This window comes from Haliotis rubra, unplaced genomic scaffold, assembly GCF_003918875.1.
Source record: "Haliotis rubra isolate DU_JTF1 unplaced genomic scaffold, ASM391887v1 Scf18, whole genome shotgun sequence".
Lineage (NCBI taxonomy): Eukaryota > Metazoa > Mollusca > Gastropoda > Lepetellida > Haliotidae > Haliotis > Haliotis rubra.
This window is the reverse complement of record NW_025765780.1, coordinates 1,279,544-1,305,548: the sequence shown is the minus strand read 5'-3', so window position 1 is coordinate 1,305,548 and position 26,005 is coordinate 1,279,544. Positions and strand designations below refer to the sequence as shown.

At 43.1% G+C, this 26,005-nt stretch overlaps 1 protein-coding gene across 1 annotated transcript; it reads right to left on the bottom strand.

The window, feature by feature from the left end:
- Nucleotides 1-1,477: 1,477 nt before the first annotated feature.
- Nucleotides 1,478-25,947, bottom strand: LOC124273353 (galactokinase-like). The gene is made up of 8 exons (XM_046708589.1): nt 25,673-25,947; nt 21,927-22,116; nt 16,421-16,682; nt 14,141-14,331; nt 8,676-8,826; nt 4,549-4,711; nt 3,004-3,594; nt 1,478-2,579 (listed from the first exon to the last, which is right to left on the bottom strand). The coding sequence occupies exons 1-7, from the start codon at nt 25,832-25,834 to the stop codon at nt 3,523-3,525; spliced, it is 1,191 nt and encodes a 396-aa protein (XP_046564545.1). The 5' UTR covers nt 25,835-25,947; the 3' UTR covers nt 1,478-2,579; nt 3,004-3,522.
- Nucleotides 25,948-26,005: the final 58 nt, after the last annotated feature.

Genomic DNA, 26,005 nt, shown 5'->3' with positions numbered 1-26,005 from the left:
TACGTCAGCAGTAGAGCGCCAGCGCAGCATACCGAGAGCACCAGTTGACCTGGGAACCGACCTTACCACCTAGTCCATGAAGTCTCCACTTTGGACCAGCATAGTTCGCCGGGGTCAGTTCTAACCCGTATTCCCACATGCTGAGTGAAATAGTGTCATATTTTGTCACACACTACCAACAATAATTCATAACATTCCACTTCAACTATTTTCCCAGTGTTCGTGGGTCCACAGTTCCCAAAGTAGTAGCGTGAGGACAATAAATAGCTAAAGGTCATATGATATGTAACTGGTTTAATCCGATTGGGAAAAAAGTACACCCATCTGACAAAGTCATTGGGAATGTATGCAAGGAATGCCTCCAGGTTGTATAAATTCGTCCTTACATACGGTTGTGTTTCTCGTTTCTCGCAGCATGCTAATTTCTCTTTTCTGTTAGTATTCGTGAATTATTCAGGAATAAATCTATTTATGTTTGACAGGGCATCTACAAAGACATTGCAAGTTTTAAATTCAAACTTATAATGAAAACCGACGTATATGTAAGTCACGGTCTGCGTTCTTAAGGGATATTGATGAAAGTTGAAATGGAAGCAGGTCACCGCCATTTTAAATATCTAAAAAAATTAAAAAATTATCTAGATCTAAACCTGGGTAAGAAATGCCCTTTTCTTGTTCGTTCGTCGACAGTGTTATATATCCGGTTCCATTTTGCAGACTGCACGTCAGAGCATACCTGTATTTTAAAATGATGGCTATGCAGGAACTGATTCGGGCCTGGTGTTATGTAACACTTATGATAAGTACCATGCACATGATAAGAATGGTCTTTAAAATGTCTTCTCCACATTTCCTCATAGATCATTTTCCACAATGCGTTTAAAGATCTTTCCATGTTCAACTAGCTCACTGTAGTCAACCAGATATTTGTATAAATATTGTAAAATACATGTTTCTGGCATTTACCGCTAAAGACTTTGACCTGTATTTGAGCCCTTTTATTTTTAGTTAAACGTTTTCTGGAGTAAGCAGCATGTATTTTATTTTATTTTTTCGACCCCTCACCTCGTCGCCCGATCGCTCTCTTCTGAGAAACAGTTGTAGAGAGGAAACAGAAATGGTAAAGACCTATACTGGTTTTAGAACAAAAGGCACGCTCATTCCTCCTAATCACGGGCTCTTGCAGCAAGCTTGGGTGATGGTACACGGTGATGGTAATCTCCAAGTGTACACGCAGAACAACGCCCTGTGAATGAGTGAGTTCAGTTTTACGCCGCTTTTAGCAATATTGCAGCAATATCACGGCGTGGGACACCAAAAATGGGCTTCACACATTGTACCCATGTGGGGAATCGAACCCGGGTCTCCGGCATGACGAGCGGACGCTTTAACCACCAGGATACCCCGCCACCCTGTGATGCGATATAACAGTATAGCAGATTGTAATTTTTGTATATCAACGACACAACACGCTTGCAACTATGACACATAGTTTATTAACACCATAACCTGTTCAGTAACAAGTCACAAAAATATGCATTAAATGCATCAATATTGGAATAAATCCTTCCCTATATACACGAACAAGCTCTGTGAGTCACAACTGACCAACTCTTTACCAACGTGTGTACATGTGAGTGCGGACAAAATAGCTGCCTTCTGTTTCAAAATTGAGATATCATCCTCTATCACCTATAAAACTTCAGGGTTGAAGAGATACTGTCGGTTGTACAAACTGTCGTTGTAAAGGAAACCCTACACGTACGTGTACAAATACCGAGACGCCGGGGGCTTGGCGTGTCACATGGGGGCAGACATATAAATTGCAGTGGTGGTGATCGATCTGTGTTCATGATAAGTATGACAAATCAATAATACTGATTGGAGTCTGTGTAAGTGTTTACTCAGACGACAGAGCACGATTTACTATTTGGAACGCGGTCTACACTGCGTGCTGCAACAACACCCCTACTTCCTTATCTAAATTACATATCTACGCAGTGCTGGAAATAAGAGTGTGTCTGTTGCCAGTGATTTCAAATATAAATCCTCGCAGCAATAAGCTGCAGTTTAAAAAAAAAAATATATAAAAAATCCATGGCAATTATGTACACAGGTTTCCTCAATATATGCATCGAACTAGCATACAACCTCGGCTGGTCATCACGATCATTTTGTGGACAGACGCGGGGGGAATAATGATTGATGTATTTTGTTCGAAGCTATTAAAAATACAAACATGTAAACGATAAAAGCATGAAATACATGTACAGGTGCGTAAACATGGGTAATCAGTGACGTTTTGTTTATCATGAAAAATTAACTAATAAAAAATATCCAGGAATATCATTTGCATTCGTTATTTTTAAATTTAAAGTTTTGGGGGTTCACTCAACTTTTACTATCAATATTTGAAGTACAGTTTCTGTTCCTTATTTCCAACATTGTGTCTTTTCCGTATTTCCAACACTGTTTCTAGTACTTCCTACATCTGATGGATGTGTTATATTCCCTTACCACTCCAGCCAGTTGACTTTGGGACCAATCAATTCTGATATGTTAGTTGATTTGTCGATGACCTACTAGTGTTGGGAATTGGTTAAAATCTCATAATTGATGATTGGTTCATTAAAACCGATCAATCATCGAAAATAATTGGTTAGCGTCATTTATGAAATGTGTTAATGCACAAAAAATAAGGAAAATAACATGTAGTTCTTTGGGGTTTTTGGGGCAAAATTTCACATCTTTAAAGGATGATTAGTATGGTGGAACATAGATTTCTTAGAGTCTTTAAGATAAATTCAATCATGACTTGGAACGAGCTTGTAGTGCTTATGAAATGTAACAGACAAAACCAACCTAGTGGAAAATACTGTTAATGAAAACAAGTGTTCTAGAATTGTTTGTGTTCGATTATGAGAAAACATGATCGATTGCTTGGTCGTTTAGTCACTGCGACCAATCTTCGATTATTTCAATTAATCGGTCCACCACAATGACCTACTACACAAGGAACGCTAAGATGGCCTATCTACGCCGTACGTCAAGCCTTTGTGTCCAGCCTGTGGGACAACCCTCAAAACAAACATACCTGCCTCTGAAGCCACACACCATCAGTAACAAAACAATCGAAAGTACAGGCATCATTTGTATATAACCCTTCTAGAAAATTGCCATTTTAATTTGTAAGCCTCCCAGCTGCATGTGTTGCTGCGAATATTTTCCGATAAAGGGGAAGACACCTTAACCTGATAGAGACTAAAACCCCGACAGTACTTCTTCAAACGTTGTCAGTATAATACACCTTCAGTATCCTCACTATCACAAAAACACTAAAAAGCGTGAGTACATTGTGTTTTAAGACAAAACCTTAACTCCATTTGAGTATTTATCAACAGTAATCACAAACCTGACAAGCTCCCTGTACCCCGTCACTATATGTTAACAATAAGCTATGCTCAGTATGGCCGGCAGGACTATGGTCCTCTAGTGGTATGGAAATAGTCAGCTGACCGCTGGTCAAATCTGGAGTGGTCGCGCACCGTCAGACGCTGGACACACGTAGAACGTTGCTGTACCCGTGTAACGGTTCTGAAATAACGAATGAACTTCACTATGGTTGAAGGACTTGAAGACGATTATTAATACCATATATACCAGTTTTTACAAGCTATAATCTGGATTAATCGATAATTCTCTAAATACTTTGGACCGCGAAGATCCTGGTTGGATCTGGTCTTCAGCAATCCATGCTTGTCGTTAGATTGCGTAGATGGAGGCTCATAGTGTTAGTCACCAGATTGTCTGGTTCAGACTAGACTACTTACAGACGACCACCACTTACATGTAGTGAGTGACTGAGTTCAGTTCAATATTCCAGCTATATGGCCGCGGTATGTAAATAATCGAGTCTGGATCAGACAATCCAGTGATCAACAGCATGATCATCGATCTGCGCAATTGGGAACCGATGACATGGGTCAATCAAGCCAGCGAGCCTGACCACTCGATCCCGTTAGTCGCCTCTTACGACAAGCATGGGTTACTGAAGGTGCATTCTGTCCCGGACTTTCATGGGTTCCTATACATGTAGCTGGTATATTGTTCAGAACGGCGTTAAACAACAAAAGAAATTTAAGCAATGAATAAGATTTTGAGCAATAAATAAGATTTTACACAAGTTTAATCACTATTGCAAAACTTGAGTGATAACCAGCTTGACACAACTAGCTGTATAATCGCTTCCCTGCTTGAATACAATGGATACAAAAGAGGACTATCAGTTTCGCAAATACTTTACACCTGGTAATCACTCCTGAATCATCCCCTGCACAGAACATCTGGTCTTATGGACATTCTAAAAGGCCGATTATTACTGGGATCAGGCGATGCGACCTGCCAGGCCATGTCACTGTGTCCTCGTGCTGTAGGTCATGCTGACCTTAACCCCCAAGACAGGATTATGAAGAGACCGCTGTTATGCGCATATCACTGTCTGTTGCGTTAAACATTCACTGACTAATGTAATGCAATCTGTGTATTCACCTTCATATTTAGTATACAATTGCCGACCGCGTCTCTCTTCAGCAAAGTCACCGTGCATCCTCCGAAGCCTCCGCCCGTCATGCGTGAACCAAACACGCCCTCTACCTCCATGGCTGCTTCCACAAGCTGGTCCACCTCCGAACATGACACCTCGTAGTCGTCCCTGCATGGAGAATAGAAATCAGATTTCACGGAGCATCAGTGTAAATAAGTATCTATGCTACGTAAGCTGGCTGTCTGAGTTATTTCAGTTATTTGAGAAATGAATGGAAGGTCACCTCTGATTACATGATAACGTCTAATAATTCAAACCACGTCTTTTGCAGCTAGATAAAACAACAACATAAGGCCACATAAAAATAATTTCTTGTTTCTTATTAGAGCCGTCCTTAAAATTTGGCCCGACCCTATTTTTTTTTTTTGGCACTGGTAAATGTGCGTGTATAAACCGGCAGAATTCCGAACTCCTTGGACAGCACAATATTATTCAATGTACCCACAACACATCGATGACTAAGTGTGTTGTTTCTGTCAGAGCAGTTCAGTGCATCATTTCATTCACCAGTCCACATAGTCATTGCTTTATTAGAGGCTCTAAAGATATTATCAAAACGTACACTTCTCTACACTGTAACTCATATTGAGGACCCTTACACAAAAACTAATTGGGGGGTCGCCCATGTTTCTGATTCCTGGTGAAACCCTACAGTCTAAACTATTATCATTCTCTTCCCACAGAGGTTACTCCTGTCATATCTTCCTACGTAACCTCAGTTCTAATACGGCCCTTTCATGGTGTGAGCGTTCAAGACTCGTGATTGGAGACAATCAGATTTAGTTGTGCAATCAGCAACGTTGTTTCAAAAGTGATCATTCGCAAGGCCTCGGTAATTTCCGTATGCTTCGAGAAAACTAAACTTCTTCCCCTGCGCGATGCGCAAACGTTTTTTCTAGACAGAACTCAGTTATGTTATGGCGGATCAGTGGCGTCTCCATCGCCCTCGTTGACAACGGACAAGCTAGCCATTAAACGTCTTGTGTGTAACATCAACACAAGTCCCCGGCAGATGGGGGATATTTGTGGCCCCACATTTGCTTGTGTTAGTCAAGTTGAATCTAAGTCGATGTAACAGGTGTTCTGATTGGATAGAAAGAAGGGAGATAATTTGTGTTGCGATCTTTTGCCGCTAGGGGGATTTTACGAGAACCGGGAAATATGGCCGTATTAGAACAGAGGTTACGTAGGAAGATATGACAGGAGTAACCTCTGTGGGAAGAGAATGAACTATTATAGGCCAATGGGCAACTAATCCCCTGTCTTATCCAATTAACCCATATGGTCTCGTCTTACAAATACAAACACAGATACACAGAATTATACACTCTTACACGACACAGGAGTATACATTAACATATAACAAAACATACTTGTGCACATGTTGTTTATTCTGTCATAGACCAAACCATTTCAATAAGTTTCTTTGAAACTTCATACATTTAAACGATCAATTCGTTTCAATATATGTCCAAAGTGCACCAAAATTCTATCCCCATTGTCTGTTTAATATATTCAACAAACATTCGGTGTATCTCCTCTTATCATAAACCCCCTCCTTGAAGGATTAAAGGAAAAAAAGTCCTCGGAAAAAAAAGGTCCTCTATAAAAGTACAGGAAAAAAGTCCTATTATTGTGAAAACAAAGTGATTGTGTATAAAAGACATGGATTAAATACTGAATTAACCAAGGACAAGGATATTTTAACTGGGCAGATCTAATCCAGGATTTAGCTTGAGTTCTGTTTGTCAAAATGGGATTTTAGCTGCTTGAACCCAAGAATAATTAGTGTTCACAACAACATCAATCCCAGAGTTTCTCCATGGTGTGGCCACCAATATTAGACTGCATAAAACTCAGTAAATGTCAGGAAAGTCTTGCAAATTGTCAATTTACAGTGCAATGTGAAAGTGCCTATGTGAATAAAGTATTAGAAAATTAAAAAGTCCTGCAAATGTATCAGTGCAGATGCAATTATTTATCAATTTACATTGTTGTTTGTTAAAGTGCAAATGTATCAGTGCAGATTCATTTTTTAATTAATTTACATTGTTGTTTGTGAGAGTGCTTATGTGCATAAAATATTATAAAATTACAAAGTTCTGCAAATGTATATTATATTTGTGAATTTACATTGTTGTATGTGAATAAAGTATTAAAAACCAGAATATCAATTTTCTTTCTTAACATTTGTTAAAAAAGAAAAGTAGGACTTTTTTTCCTAGGCAAATTTAGTACTTTTTCACCGGTACTTTTTTCCCCAACACCCATGGCAGGACTTTTATCAATAATGCCAATTAACACCTGCCTATGGCAGGACCCTTAATCACTGACTTATCCATATGTTCACGTATCCAATAATGATTCTTTTAACCATTAACATTAATGAATGGTATTAAAATCGGCGACTGATCTGACGACTGCCACGTTAGCAACGCCGCTTTGAGCAATATCCAGCAATATCATACGTAAAATCCGCACATTGTGCCCATGTGGGAAAGATTCTTTTCTTCGGCGTGACCATTAACGCTTAATGAATGGTACTACCCCACCGTTTGTGTATTACGAGAATCCATGTATCGTCTCCCTGACACGACTAACTCAACTGATAAGACCTTACACTGATAGTAGTGTGAGAGTGAGTTCAGTTTTATTCCAGCTGTATGGCCGCGGTCTATAAAAAATCGAGTCTTGACCAGGCAATCCAGTGATCAACAGCATGAGCATCGACCTACGCAATTGGGATACGATGACATGTGTCAACCAAGTCAGCGAGCCTGACCACCCGATCCCGTTAGTCGCCTCTTACGACAAGCATGGGATAATGAAGATCAGTTCTAACCCGGATCTTCACAGGTCCACCCTTCGAGTAAAGTGTAGCCGACTATCGTTCGTATTAATACCAAGGCAGTCTACTACAAAAATAATATTTTCTGATTAACAGGATTGCAAAGTTGTTGTTGTGAAGGCTATCGATTCATTTTGACCGAGGCATAATTGTTGAAGGTGCGCACGATTCAAGGTGAAACAATAATAGCTGAAATCTGCTTGTATGCCACGGACGTGTAAGAGGTATCTGATAAGTAAGGATGACTGACATAGCGGTAGATACAAATACAGGCGTCAGAATGTGTTTGTTTGCCCGTCAGAATAGGGCAAATGGTGCAACTCGTCCTGGGCTTTCTCTGAAGCGAGATTATAGTTGTGACCCTCTCCATGCTTTTAGGATATTGTGACGTGTTCGGTAAGGCAAATCTTGCCGATTAGCATATATCCCATGACAATGTGACGTATGTCAATCGACAGAGAGCAGGGCACATTGCAGCCTAAAGCCTGGAACCTGTTGACATACACGCCCGTAACACTGTATTGAAAGATCCATGCCGAGCCTCAACCACCACCAACAACCCCCTTCCACACCCAGTAGTCCCAGAGTAATTGTTATCCAGTACATCTTTGGTGACTACCCCGCCCAGCCAAGTGATTTTGGAAAGAGGCCAGTGTCATCCACGTTTCAGGTAGGGGTAGCCTAGTTCGCTCGTCACGCCGAAGACCCGGATTCGATTCCCACAGGGGTACTATGTGTGAAGTCTATTCCTGGTGTCCCCCGCCGTGATATTGCTGAGTAATTGCTAAAAGCAACGTAAAACCACACTCACTAACTCACTCAGTCAGTCCATGTTTCATATCTGACCATTCGTTGCTAGCGTTATACGGAATTGTTTTACACTGTGCATTGATCCGCCCCGAAATCCGACCTCTGACATAACAGCTCACACACTATCCTCGAGACCAGTGACGATCCGGGTTAGAATTGATCTTCAGTAACCCATCGTCGTCGTAAGAGGGATGTAACTGGGTCGGGTGGTCAGTCTCGCTGACGTGGTTGACACATGTCATCGTATCCCCATTGCGTAGATCGATGCTCATGCTGTTGATCACAAGATTATGTGGTATAGACTCGATTATTTGCAGACCGCCGCCATATAGCTGGAATATTGTTGGGTGCTGTGTAAAACTAAACTCATTCACATTCACTCACTGTTACTGGTGATGTACAGACATGACTTACCTTAATGAGTTATGACTGGCTACCATAAGTTGGCCAAACTTCTTATAATCTCCATTCTCCAACACGCCAGCCGCTTCTTCTGTTCTCTGAATCTCTGTGATCACGTGACGTATTCTCCGGAACGTCTCAGCGTCAACTTCATCCTTGAAATCTGCAGATAAACATATCGAACACTGTAGCTGTGCATCTTGAAGCAGGTGTAAGGATGGGCCTTATACAAGGTTTGTTATTCTTGGAGACACATTATGCAAATAATTCCCGCTTCTCATTATCTGTCTCTATACATCCCCAACATCGACATGTGAATCAATAGGTAACTGAGCTAGACAGATGGTCCGTCGTCCAGACACTCGAGACAAATAAAGATAGTCCAACTGATGTCTAGAATGATTGAGAAAGCCCCAGATTTCACAGATCCAGCTCCTTCAACTGAGAATTCTTCTGGGCTCCTTAGGATTCGACCTGTTCTTGTTTACATCTTTAATCAATGTCACTTTCCCTGGTTCTCTAAAACGTATCAAAACTGGGTGTTGTTATGTGAGTGAGTGAGTTTAGTTTTACGCCGCACTCAGCAATATTCCAGCTATGTGGCGGCGGTATGTAAATAATCGAGTCTGGACCAGACAATCCAGTGACCAACAGCATGAGCATCGATCTACGCAATTGGGAACCGATGACATGTGTGAACCAAGTCAGCGAGTCTGACCACCCGATCCCATTAGTCGCCTCTTACGACAAGCATGGGTTACTGAAGATCAATATTCTAACCCGAACCTTCACGGGTCGGGTGTTGTTACGTAACGATGTGATACATTCTTAAACAGTTTCGTAATTGTATTACATTGTTTCTGTGAAGATTCAGGCAGTGGTGTGCTAGTTGACTGAGTTTAGAGGAATCTGGAAGGTTCTAGAACAATTACAGAATGTTCCAGAAGGTAGATAGACTATAAGTACGGCAGCCACATGTGTATGATAACTCGCATCAAGACCGGCGCTGTGTGAAGATCGCTGTGTGAAGATCACTGTGTGAAGTTTGACCATAGATACTGCTAGGTGATCATTATCATCACAGGCTTTTTCGCTGTAATCACTGCTTTAGTATTGCCACTGATTTTGTACTGCAGTAGTATACACAATGGGGCTACGGGACCAGCTCACCCCCCCCCACCCCCCCCAAGTTAAAAAATGAGCCCCAGGGTAGAAAATCGGTCAAATAGTTTAGGAAATAATCACTTTTAAGTGAGCAGGGGGTCGGTCTGGCGAAAGGCTAACAATCCAACGTATTGTCGTACTTGTTATATATTATCGAGGCGAGAGGTGTATTCAGCCGAGGAAACGCAGGTCTCGGCAGTCATCATCTCGCTACCATCTCGGGGGTTGCTTTGAGCGAGCGCCGTGGACGAGTATAAGTGTGTGCACGTGTGTGTTTCGGCTCGGCTATGATGATGCACGAGGCTACAGATGTCTGAAAGCGAATGAAACGCATCTCTCGGCAGTTCCTCCCCAGGTCGTCATCTCGGTATCACCGAGCGAGCGCTGTGGGTGAGTCGCAGTTTTACACGCCTGCCCCGGAACGGAAAGACCAGGAACTGATTTTCGTGGTGCTGGGTCTAGCGTCGACCGTGTTGATCGCCAAAATGTTAGACTAAAATATATTTATGTGTATATACATAAAGATGGGAAGGCGTGCACTGTATAACTGCAAGTAAGTGCTGCTAGGAAAAACCGAAACCTGCGGCAGGAAATGCACCACCGAATATTGCGGCATACACATGATTCCCATACGAAAGGTTTTTGTGAATTACACATGCGAAGTTTGCGGCGTGGGTGTGAAATGCCATTATCGTCGTTGCAAAGCCCATGGAGCGGACGTGGTACGAGGCCATCTCATCTACTTGACGAAAAGAGACTATCTCAATGAACGCAACCGACTGCTGAGAATAAAAATCTAACGTGCATCATGGAAATCGCTTTTTTTTAAGTCGGTTGAAAGTTGAAACTATCCAACGTATTAACGGAGTTGCTAACATTTAACAGCGAGACATACTTCGCTCACCAATGAACTACTAATTTTGAACTACTGAGTGAGAGTTTTTTTCGACTCAGCAATATTCCAGCTATATGCTGAACAATCGAGTCTGGACCAGACAATCCAGTGATCAACAGCAAATCGATCTGCTATTGGGAGAGATGTGTCAACCAAGTCAGTGAAACACCACCTGATCCCGTTATAGCCTCTTAACAACCTTTTATGGCAAGCAGGGTTGCTGAAGACCTTTGATCTTCGCGGGTGCTCGCATCATGCCATGAAAATCTATAGAGATTGGACTTCACACCTGATTATAGCGAACAACCTATTAGAGATTTGATTTTGCATCTGACTATAGCGAACAACCTATTCGAGATTTGACTTCGCATCTGAATATAATTATTTTTCATTTTAGAAAGAAGTTTTCACACATTGATATAGCAAGGATGATTACCGTTCGAGAACTGAAAAGGATTGCCAAAAAACGCGGAGTGATCGGTTACTCCCGTTTGAGGAAATCTCAGCTGTTGAGATTGCTCGGCATCATCGACGAACTTCCTCAACCCACGGTGAAACAGCTGAAACTCCAAGAGAAGGAGCGTGGCTCATAGGTTATTCGCGCATGAGGAAAGCCAAGCTCGTCGAACTGCTGGAGGTACACAAACCCGTCGAACTACGGTTCGTGCAGACGAAGCATGCCGTAGGTAAGTATCTGAGAGGCTGGAGGATGGACGTCGACAAAAACATGGACGTCGACGACATCAAACCCCTGGTCGCCGACAAAGTCAACGAGGAACTGAACGATCTGGGAAGCCTCAAATTTCAACTCACGGTGAGAATATCGCTGGACAAACAGCAGACGGACGGCACCACCGAGCACATGCAGCCCTACTTCAGAGGCAAGCAAGAAGTCACGACTCAACCTGAATCCATCAACGCGTCCCGTTGATGTACATGCCGTTCAAAGGAGGAACGTACCTAGACTTGTCACCGTACTACAAGAATAAACAAGCCATGGTCAACGTCAAAACAAAGGCGATGATTGCATGAGGGTTGCGATCAGATCCGCGAAGAACGTCGACATAGCCATCAATATCTTCGGACACGAAGGGAATAAAACGATCGTGCACAGGATCAGCTCCTTCACAAACGACCACCGCAAGACGATCAATAAATTCATGTTCCAGCAAGGTGACAAGTATCACTACACGTGGATAAAATATTTCAACAGACTGTTGTATGATCAATCGAAGCATAAGGAAAAGAAACACTTCTGCAAAAGGTGCCTGTACGGCTTCACGCGAGCCGACCTGCTGGAATCCCACCGGGAGGATTGCCAGGGCGTGGGAGAGACGGCCATCCGAATAGACATGCCCGCCGAAAAGAAAAACACACTAAAATTCTTCAACCACAAACAACAAATGCCCATGCCCTACGTCATCTACACCGACTTCGAAGCCCTCGTCAAAACCGTCGACACAGTCGCGCCGTCGTACGCGGAAAAAAGTTCCATATCACCGGTAAGTACAGAGGTGCCGCTCACAACGCGTGCAACCTGAAGCTCAAAATCGACCCCAAAACCATCAAAATCCCCGTCATGTTTCACAATCTTCGCGGTTACGATTCTCACCTGATCATGCATGCCATCGCGAAGGTTGACAGCAACATAACGTGTATCCCCAACAACATGGAAAAATACATTTCGTTCTCGTTAGAGGGTCTGAGATTTATCGATAGCGTTGAGTTCCTGCTGTCGTCTCTAGACAGTATGGTGAACGCCAACGACCCGGACGACTTCGACATCACCAATCTACACCAACACCGAGACTCAACCTGTGCTGCTGAGGAACGGCGTCTACCCCTACGAGTACATGGACGATTGGTCTAAGTTCGATCAGACGCGATTACCTCCCATCGACCGCTTTTACAGCAACTTGACCGACTCGGCCATCACCAATTTTTAAATTACCCTTGTGGGGTACCTGGTCCCGTAGCCCCATTGTGTATACTACTACTGCCATTCTATTTTGTTCCGGCATTTTAATTCCTTCGCAGTAATTTGAACTGTTTTGTTAAGTTAGTTAATTTTAGAATACATTAAAATTTTGTTAATTTTAGGGCTGTGTATTGGCAAATAAATTGTATTGCAATATATTGCGATTCAGGTATCCGTATTACGATACGTATTGCGATATATTGGGAACTTTAGTTTTTGACAGTGAGTGACACTAACTGTACATGTCGATCCTATTCTCTACATTATACGTCCCTAAACATATATGCTATGGTCCTGATAACAGCAATCTCAAAATTAGGTTGCATAGTCAGGGATTCTTTTTTCTTTCCTATACAATTTATAGTATTACAATCTAGTGCTATGACATTCTCTGTTCTAAAATGACAACGTAATGAATGTATGTCTTTGAAACGAAACCACTTTGTACTTACAATGTATATTAATGCAGACTTGTTCTCGTCACTATATGGCTGGAATAATGCCGATGTGACGTAAAGCCCAACTCAACTCAACTCAACTCAACTATAGTATTACAGTATGCCGTATTGTAATTGAATAACGAAGGAAAATATTTGTTGTTAATGAAAGTGTGTAGATTTTAATTTAAACCATAAAGATAATCACAAAAACTTCATATATGTTCTTTACCCAATATACCGGTTCTCAGAACAAAATATTGCAATATGTATCGTTTAAAAAGCGAATGGCGATTTACCGGTATACCGGTATACCAGTAAAACGGTGCAGTCCTAGTTAATTCTTTTACACTGTTTTCTGTTGGTTTCATAGTATTTCTAAGGGAGATATTTCTGGTTGACTAAGTATTGCATCGTGGAAATCGACAAATATCGGCTTTAAAACAATCTTATCGCGGTTTCGCTCGGACAGAATGTGTGACTATTTGGTATGTATACTTATTACTGTTCATTTTGTAAAAGCCGTAACAATATAGCTACAGTATTCACATTTAATTAAGAGTCTGGCCAGTAAGGATGATCTATTGAATCAAGTGTGTCTATATTTGTACATTCACTCTGTCCAGTACTAATGGTCAATATCGTGTTTCACTCATGGACAAGGAATACCTCTCAAAACCTTATCAAATCGATTTGTATTGTACTGATGCTGAAATAGATCCGTCCTTGTCGATCTGTCCAGAGGAGTATTCCAATTACTTGGGATGCCCTACAAGACATGAATGTTTAATGATTGTACATACAGTCCTTCCCAACCCTCCACCAGCTGCTACGCCTTCATCGCGCTGCAGGACGTATAGTGGCTTCAGACAGCGGGAAACAGCCCCTCTCCAGCATCTTTAATCCCCACGATGACGTAGTTTCGCTTCTCGGGTTCTATTGACGTACCGCACGGAGATAGCTACATCGTTACCTGAGTTACTGTCACGTGACTACCACCTACCTGCCAACTGATCTGGTGTCAAGTCGGCGGCTTCTCGGAGACTTTTCTTGCCCATGATTTTGGAGGCTGTTTCACACTGCCGTCTCCGCGTGGGGTACTCTGACCCATTCAGTTCGTGTTTGACGTTCGAGTTGGTCACCAAGACAACCACCTCGGGGTCAGTCATGGGCACTAGTCGACCTTCAAAGGACCTGAAAAAAACAAACCAGGGTTACCTTGGTAACGGAATAAAGGTTTAACTTGATAACTCAACTCATTTGGATTGGCGAAAAGCTGATTAAAGTATGAGTATACAATTACTAAGAAGATGGCACATCGCCGGACAGAGACCAACCCGTGAGAGAATTTATATAAGCCGTTGTTGGCATACTCAAGCCGAAGTTGGAAACCAGTGTGTTTAATCAAACTTGTTCGCCGGACTGATAGTGTATTACAGGGGTGGAAATAACCCATTGCCCGACGTCCGAGTCCAGTGTTTTTTTCTGTCGGGCAAGCAAATTTGTATATCACACTGTACCGGTGTCCAGTTGACTTTCCACTGTTAATTATGTTAAGAAAACGGCCGGTATAGAAGAAACATGATCAGGGCAAGTGAGTACCGGAGTACACTAGCAATTTTAAAGTTACTTCCACCCCTGTATTACTATAACTAATTGTGCTTTGCCTCACTCTGAAGCCACATCGCCGTAATAGTAACCACATATTGTGTCCACGAGTAGGGTGAGGTCAGGTGAAATGAGGTATAACGTCGTACTTTCGAATATTTCGCTCATATGACGACGTGCATGAGTGTGTATGTGTGGTTTCTTATGCTAGCCCAGACTTAAGTTGGTTTTATAGTGCTGTCTCACTGAGATACCATGCCACAGTTAAGCACGAATACCCCACTCCGAGACAACCAGTCCTTGGTGTGCCCATTCACGCCGAGCACCAGGCAGGGAACAACAAGTACCATATTTTAACGTCTATTGGTATGTCCGCTCCCCGGCGGACACTCTAACCACTACACCACGGAGGCGGTCTTCCACGAGTAGGGGTGAACCGCAATAACCAGGGCCTGAGGTTATGAATGTTGACCTTCGGAAAACCCACGTAGACAGGTGGAGCAGAATGATTAGGGAGTAGCAGATCCTGGTGCAGCTTAAGGCCACAACCCAGCACCACGATGTAATAGGAGAGAAGCAGCCGGACCGCCCTTCAATGTGACGAACTTACCAGAATAGTTATGTGTTGCTATGTCCCCACGGCTACTTTTTTTGACGTTACACACCTCAGCATCACTTGTGTTTTAACAGTTTAATTTGTTGGCAAAAATATCTGTCATATTGTGCACGGATAATTATATGCAGTTCACCACCTCGATTGAGTGAGTGAGTGAGTTTAGTTGTACGCCGCACTGAGCAATATTCCAGCTATATGGCGGCGACCTCGATTGAGAAAGACTGGAGTGACTTTCAATGTGGTTTCCTTCAAGTTACCAATCAAATAGCAATTATTACAATAAATTTATGACAATATAAATCAGCTCTAAACAAACGTGCTAATGTTAGGAGAACATTCACATGCAGCGGTTGATTCAACAGTTCACACATTAGTATTCATAGTCACGTAACGAGAGCAACTGACGGTAAATTTCCTTCGTAATGAGAGAGCGTGACAGCTACGGGACTTCCTCACTATGTCGCGTGACAGTTGCGTGAACCTATTACCAGGGCGAGTGACGGCAAGCTGTCTCTGTTATTGGAGCCAGTGACAGCAACGTGACTATTAAAAGGACGAATTGGTGTCTGACTGGTTGGTTGGTTGTTTGGTTATTACACAGCACTTGGCAAAATGGCGGCGGTCTGTAAATAATCGAGTCCGTACCAGCCAATCTAGTGATCAACATCATGAGCATCGATCTACGCACTGGGATACGATGACATGTGTCAAACACGTAAGCGTGCCTAGCCACCCGATCCCGTTAATCGCCTTTTACGACACGCATGGGTTGCTGAAGACCAATTCGAACCCGGATCTTCACGGGTCAGTTGTGATCTGAAGACTATATTGTTTCAGATGTAGCTTGGTAGTCGGGTAGCCTGGCAACCAGGGACATTTTTTCACCTAAATAGCTGTCCTAGCTCTGTGTTCATTTACATACTCAGTCGACGAAACATGCACACTTAATGATGTTGGATGTTTTAAATACACGTGACCTTCTCCCTCATCCTCCTTCACCCTCAGTGACTATTGACATCAATTCAATATTCAAATATTATATCTCGCAAATCCCTATACCTGCAGTCTATGAGGAGAGCATGTGAAGCCTTGCCCATCGTTGATATGTACTGATCCATGATGCCGCATGGCACGTTGGCGAAGTCGTGCTCGGCCTTCTGACACGCCAACACCTTCTGCATGGTCTTCACGTTCTGACCATCGTCGGGACACAGCTGCTGCAGGAAGGTGAACGTCGCCACCTCCAACGCCGCAGAACTGGACACACCGCCTCCTACGGGCACCGTGGACACAATCACCGCGTCAAAAGCTGGTACTGTACCTGTAAATAACAACAGGGTCTTGGTGTAGGGTTAGATTGGAGGGTGCGGCTGGCTGAGAGGGGTGGTCAGCGAAGGAAATACCTTGTGTGTAATAAATAAATGGACAATTAAGCATGCTATCTGTATCATGGTGACACACGTTCCTGCCGTGGGATGACGCTTGCCCGTCATAGTACGATGCCACTAATACAATGATACGTATACCATTGTCTTCAGGATATAATTAATAAGACCTTATGCTCACTACATGGTAAAGACGACCTTATACAGACGATACAATACCTATTCCTATACTGTCACGACACGTAAATATGACCATATTGTCTTCACATTATCTTATTTCGCGAGACAGCAAACACGTGCATATTTTCAATGCGGTTAATATGATGTCATGGTCATGATACTGTAAAGATGATCACGATCTAGTATATATTATCTTATTCTCACGATAGGGGAAATATCCCTTGATGCTGAAACTACGGTAAACAGGAGCGTATTCTCACGATAGGGGAAATATCCCTTGATGCTGAAATTACGGTAAACAGGAGCGTATTCTCACGATACGGTAAATATGCCTTTATGCTCAAGATACGGTCGGAGCGGTTGGGTAGCCTAGTGGTGAACGCGCCCCCCTCATCACGCTGAAGACCGGGGTTCGATTCCCTACATGGGTACAATGTGTGAAGCCCATTTCTGGTGTCCCCCCGCCGTGATATTGCTTGAATATTGCTAAAAGCGACGTCAAACCATACTCACTCACTCAAGATACGGTAAACATGAACATATCACGATACGGTAAATATGCCTTTAAGCTCAAGATACGGTAAGCATTCTTATTCTCATTCTCAACAGTAAATATGAGATATTCTCCTCAAGGCACGTAACCTTTGACGATTTCTCCCACACTATAGATTGCAACACAGGTATCTGGCTGGCTCAGCTTATCTAGCAAACAGTTGCATCAAATGAGCGGAAAGGTATCTCCCTTGCACGAGTGCAGTAATCTGTTTCTTACACACCGTCATAACGTACCATTTACAACCCAATCGATGCACATTTGGTCTTTACTCCTGATAACAGTCTTGTGTAAATGCGTAACACAAGGGTCACTTGTGACGTCAACCAGATTACTACTGCACAATGCGTACCAAGTGTGAATCTTCGTCAAACACCTTCCGCCAAATTTGTTGATTATCTAGGCGGTGATGATGATCCAAACAACAAAGATCAAACAGTTACTGAACTCTAAACCCACAATGTTTGCACACAGACGTCGGTGATTTACAATCGGGAATCCAGTCCGTCATTATTTGACCATTCACGGACCTGGAATTTGATCTCAATCCGACACTTTTAACCTAGCGGTCCACTATTAAACTATGTTACAAATAGCCTGTAATACATTCACCAGGCTCCCCTTTAACCCCTGTTTATTTCAAGCAGCTGCAAACCCAGTCTCATCTCTGAGACTACTACACCGAGATCTGGGGGGTCCTGATTACTACAGATTTCCTTATTGAACTAATAATGTAGCTAACATTATAGATAACTTTATAAGCCAGGTACTCTGAGTACTACGTGCCATTAACCCCAGCATCAAGATACCGTGACACAAACACCACGCGGTACAATATTTACGCCACTAGGATGAATGCGAGTAACATGACAGGTATGTATTGACGGGATGCCGATCCGAGTACCATGACACGTATGTAATGACGGGATGCCGATCCGAGTACCAAGACACGTATGTATTGACGGGATGCCGATCCGAGTGACATGACACGTATGTATTAACGGGATGCTGATCCGAGAAACATGACATGTATGTATTGACGGGATGCCGATCCGAGTAACATGACACGTATGTATTGACGGGATGCCGATCCGAGTACCATGACACGTATGTATTGACGGGATGCCGATCCGAGTGACATGACACGTATGTATTGACGGGATGCCGATCCGAGTAACATGACACGTATGTATTGACGGGATGCCGATCCGAGTAACATGACACGTATGTATTGACGGGATGCCGATCCGAGTGACATGACACGTATGTATTGACGGGATGCCGATCCGAGTAACATGACACGTATGTATTGACGGGATGCCGATCCGAGTAACATGACACCTATGTATTGACGGGATGTATCCGAGTAACATGACACGTATGTATTGACGGGATGCCGATCCGAGTAACATGACACGTATGTATTGACGGGATGCCAATCCGAGTAACATGACACGTATGTATTGACGGGATGCCGATCCGAGTAACATGACACGTATGTATTGACGGGATGCCGATCCGAGTAACATGACATGTATGTATTGACGGGATGCCGATCCGAGTAACATGACAGGTATGTATTGACGGGATGCCGATCCGAGTAACATGACACGTATGTATTGACGGGATGCCGATCCGAGTAACATGACATGTATGTATTGACGGGATGCCGATCCGAGTAACATGACATGTATGTATTGACGGGATGCCGATCCGAGTAACACGACACGTATGTAATGACGGGATGCCGATCCGAGTAACACGACACGTATGTAATGACGGGATGCCGATCCGAGTAACATGACACGTATGTATTGACTGGATGCCGATCCGAGTAACATGACACGTATGTATTGACGGGATGCCGATCCGAGTAACATGACACGTATGTATTGACGGGATGCCGATCAGAGTAACATGACACGTATGTAATGACGGGATGCCGATCCGAGTAACATGACACGTATGTATTGACGGGATGCCGATCCGAGTAACACGACACGTATGTATTGACGGGATGCCGATCCGAGTAACATGACACGTATGTAATGACGGGATGCCGATCCGAGTAACATGACACGTATGTATTGACGGGATGCCGATCCGAGTACCATGACACGTATGTATTGACGGGATGCCGATCCGAGTAACATGACACGTATGTATTGACGGGATGCCGATCCGAGTAACATGACACGTATGTATTGACGGGATGCCGATCCGAGTAACATGACACGTATGTATTGACGGGATGCCGATCCGAGTAACACGACACGTATGTATTGACGGGATGCCGATCCGAGTAACATGACACGTATGTATTGACGGGATGCCGATCCGAGTAACACGACACGTATGTATTGACGGGATGCCGATCCGAGTAACATGACACGTATGTATTGACGGGATGCCGATCCGAGTAACATGACACGTATGTAATGACGGGATGCCGATCCGAGTAACATGACACGTATGTATTGACGGGATGCCGATCCGAGTAACATGACACGTATGTATTGACGGGATGTATGCGAGTAACATGACACGTATGTATTGACGGGATGCCGATAGTGGTCGACTGGGATCTACCCTTAGGTAACAAACCGGCTTCACAAAGACGCCAAAGACAACCGTTTTAACTTTGAAGAAAGAATATATGTACGAAAAGACAACCCGAACTCAAGCGATCGTTTCCTAAACCGGCGCCACTGAGTATCTAGTCGAGGCCTATTGTGAATTGTGGAGAAACATTAAGACCTCATTATAGACTTCATAATCTATCAATCTGCAAATATAGGGATCAATGCACACGACATTATCCACACGCATACTGGTGTGTCTCGCGTGTGTAGGTAGTGCCCCTAATGACGCATAGCCACTGTGATGACTATTTTCAACAATCGCAGCAATAGTACTGGTATCAAATACAACGCGACCGATTAGGCCCCCAGAAAATATGCGACCCTATGCTAAACAACACACACACACCAAGATAAAATAGGATACGGACATATATATGTTTGGCCTTCCTCTGTTCACGAGGCGGTATGTCTCACAATGCTATTGAATGACAGGTGTGTCACACAGTGTCACCACACGACCAGGTATGTCGCAGTGTCACTACACGACCAGGTATGTCGCAGTATGTCGCAGTGTCACTACACGACCAGGTATGTTGCAGTGTCACTACACGACCAGGTATGTTGCAGTGTCACTACACGACCAGGTATGTCTCACAGTTTCTTCACTGAGCGATAAGGTATTGCGCGAATGACGACATAAGCCTTGTGGTGTACCTGCCCTCCAGGGGATCGTTACTCAAACACAGCGGAGCTGTCATGACCGGTTCTGTTTAATCACGTCCAACACGTAAAGTAACTCAATACCCATACAACATGACCCCAGCGGGATATAGGCGGCGCTACACCAAGTATGTTCAACCACAATGTCAGCACAAAATAATGAATGAAAGTCCATACTTTACATTATCGTCCAGTTTATTTATTTGATGTCACTAAAAGACAATATAGTTTTCCTATGCCTCTTCATACATATAAATAGAAATTGATTCGAATTGCTGTCGAATTCTGGCCCTGATGTTCTCACAGAAGTATAGCTAGGCACACGTCAGTTCATTCATAGCTATTTGAGGCAGGATTGGTGATTAAATGTCGTCCATAACATTCCTAACGGACATATTCTTATGCTAAAGAGCTGAGACATTCACGGACTGAGGGCCACTTCTGCAATTTAAAATACCTCAACGTCAGAAAATCGGGACTGGAGTTGTTTACACCATAATTCACTATATTATATTACGGATCCCGAAGAGGAGGGAAATGAGTTTTTCTGAGAGGGAAAATCAATCACGGAACAAAGAAGGAGACCTAATATGGATTTCTGAACATGATGGCATGAAAACAAAAACCCTTTGACGTCAATGATGTCACTTGACAAAACACACGTTAACCTCGGCTCAATCAAACAGCCGTTTTCAGTCATTTATCGGTTAAGTTAAACTGGCACATGAAAACACGTCGGTAAGACGCGTTCATTGTAGCATTATCAAATAGCGAGTAGCTCGCATCGAACCACTGGCTTGTGGTATAAAACATAAGGCGAGACAGATAAAACCACATATACCCCTCTTGATAATATATAATATATATGATATTTGGCATTGTTATCCTAACCAACTGATCTGCACGACCTACTTGTGAAGCAACATTTCAAAGACACGCAAGGTGTGGATTAAATCATGGCGGACCTTTGTGGCATAACGTATCACTGCTGTGCTTTTGTAATCGCTCTGCACTTTTAACATTCAGCGCTGTGAAATAGTTTCAGGTGAACCACATATATAGGTCTACTTTGAAAAGATGTATGTTTTTATTACATATATACACGTCACTAAGGTGTGTGTTGTAAGTTATTAAAATAAAATTACCTGGGAAGTTGGCAATAACACCTTTGAAATAGTTCGCCCATTTGGGAGTTCCAGGCGACAGGGGCGTTGTCTCCGAATGGGGAGGGAATTCTATGAAATGGGGTGCGTCAACGCCCTCAGCCTTCGTCAATACTCGGCATTTACCGACGTCGTTCTTGCCTCCGACTACCACTGTCACCATTGGCAACGCCTGCAAAAAGGAATGGTATGACATGGTAACAAACGCATGGATTTCATCGCCAACTGTTTATTTCCAGTCCGGGTGGTCAGACACGCTTAACCTGACAGTATGAAAACATAAAACATTGTTTATACTATGACTGGTGTGTCTGGGCCAGATTCGAACAGCCAGCTGCTATCGCATACCAGGAGATTTGAATATATTAATATTTATGTTTGAAACGATGGATGAACATACACACTCATACCCCTAAGCTATACAATTTTTCCTGTTCCATCTGGTTCCTTTACCATGAAATATACATGTACAATGTAGACCGCCCTAACACCCATTAGATAGAAGGTACTATGTGCTTCAGACACGTTTAAAGACTGGTAGTTAATGAGAGGAACAGGTTTACTGTATATCCTGTTTATTAAATCACGTCACCGTATCCAAACTGGGTAGATCGATGCTCATGATGTTGATCACAGGATTGTCTGGTCCAGAGTCGATTATTTACAGACCGCCGCCATATAGCTGCAATATTGCTGAGTGCGGCGTTAAACAAAGAAGAAATACTACATGATCCGACCCACATTAGCACATTGCTACGGTGCGGTCAGGAGTGAGAAAGTGAGTTTAGTTTTACGCCGCACCCAACAATGTTCCAGCTATATGGCGGCGGTCTGTAAATAATCGAGTCTGGACCAGACAATCCAGTGATCAACAGCATGAGCATCGATCTACGCAATTAGGATACGATGACAAGAGTCAGCGAGTCTGACCATCGTGTTAGTCGTATCTTACAAGTATGAGTTACGGAATATATATTCTAACCCGGATCTTCATGGGTGCACGTGGTGCGGTCAGGCATTACAAATACACATTCTAGAGTATTGTATCATAATTATCAAAGCCTGGCAATCGTTTATCAGGAGGACATTCATGAAACCATCCTCGTTTCCTTCCTAGCATGTAATCTGTGTGGTGTGTATTCAATCGTCATGGTGACCTACGCATGAGTCACGCTGACATGTCACAATCATGCCAACATTTTACAGATACATTCCGGCAAATATACTAGGAACAAGAAAAGTCAAGGATAACCGCATTTTGAAAAACTGCGCGTGAGACAAAACATACGTGTTACTTGTATGCTGGCAAAGCTGGCATATTGTTAAAAGTTTGATAAAAACACTCCCTCGCTGAAAACAGCATGAGTAATGACGGCTTAAGACTGCGGATAATGTCAGCTATATTTACACAGAGGCTGTCTGGATGATGTGAGACACGTACACTTGTGACACACACAACTATCATGACACGGAGGAGTCAATACAGGCAAGGCAGACAATCACACACACGTGGCCGCATATATCAAGTGAGTCTAGTTTTGCGCCGCACTCAGCAATGTTCCGGCTATATGGTGGCGTTCTGTAAATAATCGAGTCTGGACCATACAATCCAGTGATCAACAGCATGACCATCGATCTACGCAATTGGGAACCGATGACATATGTCAGCCATGACGGCCTGACCACCCGATCCCGTTAGTCGCCTCTTACGACAAGCATGGGTTGCTGAAGACCTGTTCTAACCCGAACCTTCACGGGTCAACTATCAAGTAGTGTATATTTGGTAAAATAAATAACGGTAAGATTTTCCAGTATTCATAATGACACTGGCAATAGCAACACCCGCTTCAGTTTCTAATAAAACTATATTTTGTCACTGTTCTTGTTACTCGTACTTGAATACTGCATACTGCATACTACTCAACAGCAGTGATATAAGAGGGTCATTTGAAGCTAAATTAAAAGAAAGACATTGAACAAATTCATAAATCTTTATGTACCCTATTATGTTTTTGTAAATGTTCAGTATGCTATAAGGGCGGTGCTGTCGCCTAGTGGTTAAAGCGTTCGCTCGTCACGCTGAAGACCCGGGTTCGATTCCCCACATTGGTACAATGTGTGAAGCCCATTTCTGGTGTCCCCCGCCGTGATATTGCTGGAATTTTGCTAAAAGCGGCGTAAAACCATACTCACTCACCCACTCAATATGCGCATCAAATTGATTGTGTCCATGTCCAGCAAACCACACTGGTGGACCTAGACTGTCTCACAGTCCCTGAACCACCTTATTTTCCTCACTGCCCCGCCCCGCCCTCCCTGCAATGCTAAAGCTCTTAAAGACGCAAGTCTCGATTTCCTCGGGTTCTGAATCTCCCATCTCAGTGGGGCTCCTTTTCAATTTAAATGTTACTCTTAATTATATATATTCAGAGACTAAGCGTTAGTCTATGGTGAGTGGTGAACACTAAAGCGGTTTTACAACCCGAGTAACATTAAACATTTACCATGATTGTCTTTCATACTATCGACAAATCGCCATGCATCTTTTGACTGCAGTGTAAAGTAAAATATACGAGTGGACTTATTCTAATTCTATGAACTCGCCGTTAGAAATGTCCACTGGGATTCATACTGATCCCTCAGAGAACAATGATCATCAAACACTGTTCTCGATCCATCCTCGTTAATTCCGTGGGTAACATATCCTTATGTTTATCGTAAGACGATAAGGGAGGCATAAAACGGTTTAATAAGTTTTCTTCTCTGGACACCTTGTGGTAAAGTTATTCTTTAATTTAAGTAGGACAAAGCAGGACACTTCTAGTAGCAAACAAGCAGTGGGGGAATTAGATCGCCGTAAGTCCAATAAATCATGCGTACAGACAACCGGGTCGTGATGTTGTTGGCGTGTCAGAAACAGAGGCGATCAGCCAATCAGCCTTTAAGGTGTGTAAATATTAGCCAATCACAGGCGAGTTGTGTCTGCAGTATTGCATCACCAGTATGCGCGAGCGATCGCCGTCTCGAGTTGATTCAGTCCATAATGTTGACTGGCGTTTCATGAATTACATCCAACCCACGACGGATTCGTTTTCGAAACATCTGTAGCTAAACAGTTTGGGTGTATTGCAGCCATATGCGTGGTGAATTTATTGGCCGCTTGAGAACGTCCGCAAACAGAATATCCGGGAGCACCCGCGTATATATGACCCATTTTTGTGTATATCGGTGTGTCATTCATGTTTTTATTCTAATGACCAACCCACAAATCAGCACATGTACTTTGGCATCAACGGTTTTCAGCCTATTCGAGGGTTGCCACAATAAAGTCAAACATAAATTCCATACCTCAAATATTTCTCCACGCATACATTCTGGCTATATTCATTCACAAAATGTCTGAAACTTCCCTTTCAATTTGCCATCACTCAAAATTAACATGGGCATCTATCGACCAACCTATCAAAAATGGAGACACGAGCATATCCCACCCCGCTTGATCAGTGAAGCCTGAAGCGAAGCGTGGCAGTCAGGCTCCTACATTCAGTAAGCCTGGCGGGGTCTTGACAAAAATATACAGCTGAACACGATCTGCCCACAGAAATAGGCCTTACCTTCTAGTCTCAACATGAATGACGAATTTAGAAACGAGCGCTATTGTTTTCACAGCTGTTACTGACATTTCTCAAATATAAGAGTTCAGAACACGATTTCAGACTTTCACTTACCATGGGAAATACGAAGCCCTCATTATAATCTGTGTGTTCGCCGATCAAATTCACGCGACCAGGCGCACATGCCGCTAAGTTCGGATCCTTGCCAAATTTATCTCTGAAATATGCAGCCGCTTGCTTTAGAGTACTTTCCACGGATGGGGTTTCACTTGCCATGTCCGTTTAATGTCTGTAGAGATAGAAATCTGATGACAGTTGAATTGGTTACGTGTCCCTGCGTTCAGCGACTCGCTCGATATAGCCGTATGTGCTGTGTGTCGGCTTCCGGCTATGTGCGCAACACGGGTTACACAGGTCAAACGTGGTTCAAGGTCACCAGTCGTGCTT

What these genes read in the sequence shown, in the direction of transcription:
- LOC124273353 (XM_046708589.1), bottom strand. Translation starts at nt 25,834, where the DNA reads ATGGCAAGTGAAACCCCATCCGTGGAAAGTACTCTAAAGCAAGCGGCT. An exon ending in AGGGCTTCGTATTTCCCATG is followed by an intron (nt 22,117 to 25,672) that starts GTAAGTGAAAGT and finishes TCCTTTTTGCAG; the next exon opens with GCGTTGCCAATGGTGACAGT. An exon ending in TGTTATTGCCAACTTCCCAG is followed by an intron (nt 16,683 to 21,926) that starts GTAATTTTATTT and finishes TGTTATTTACAG; the next exon opens with GTACAGTACCAGCTTTTGAC.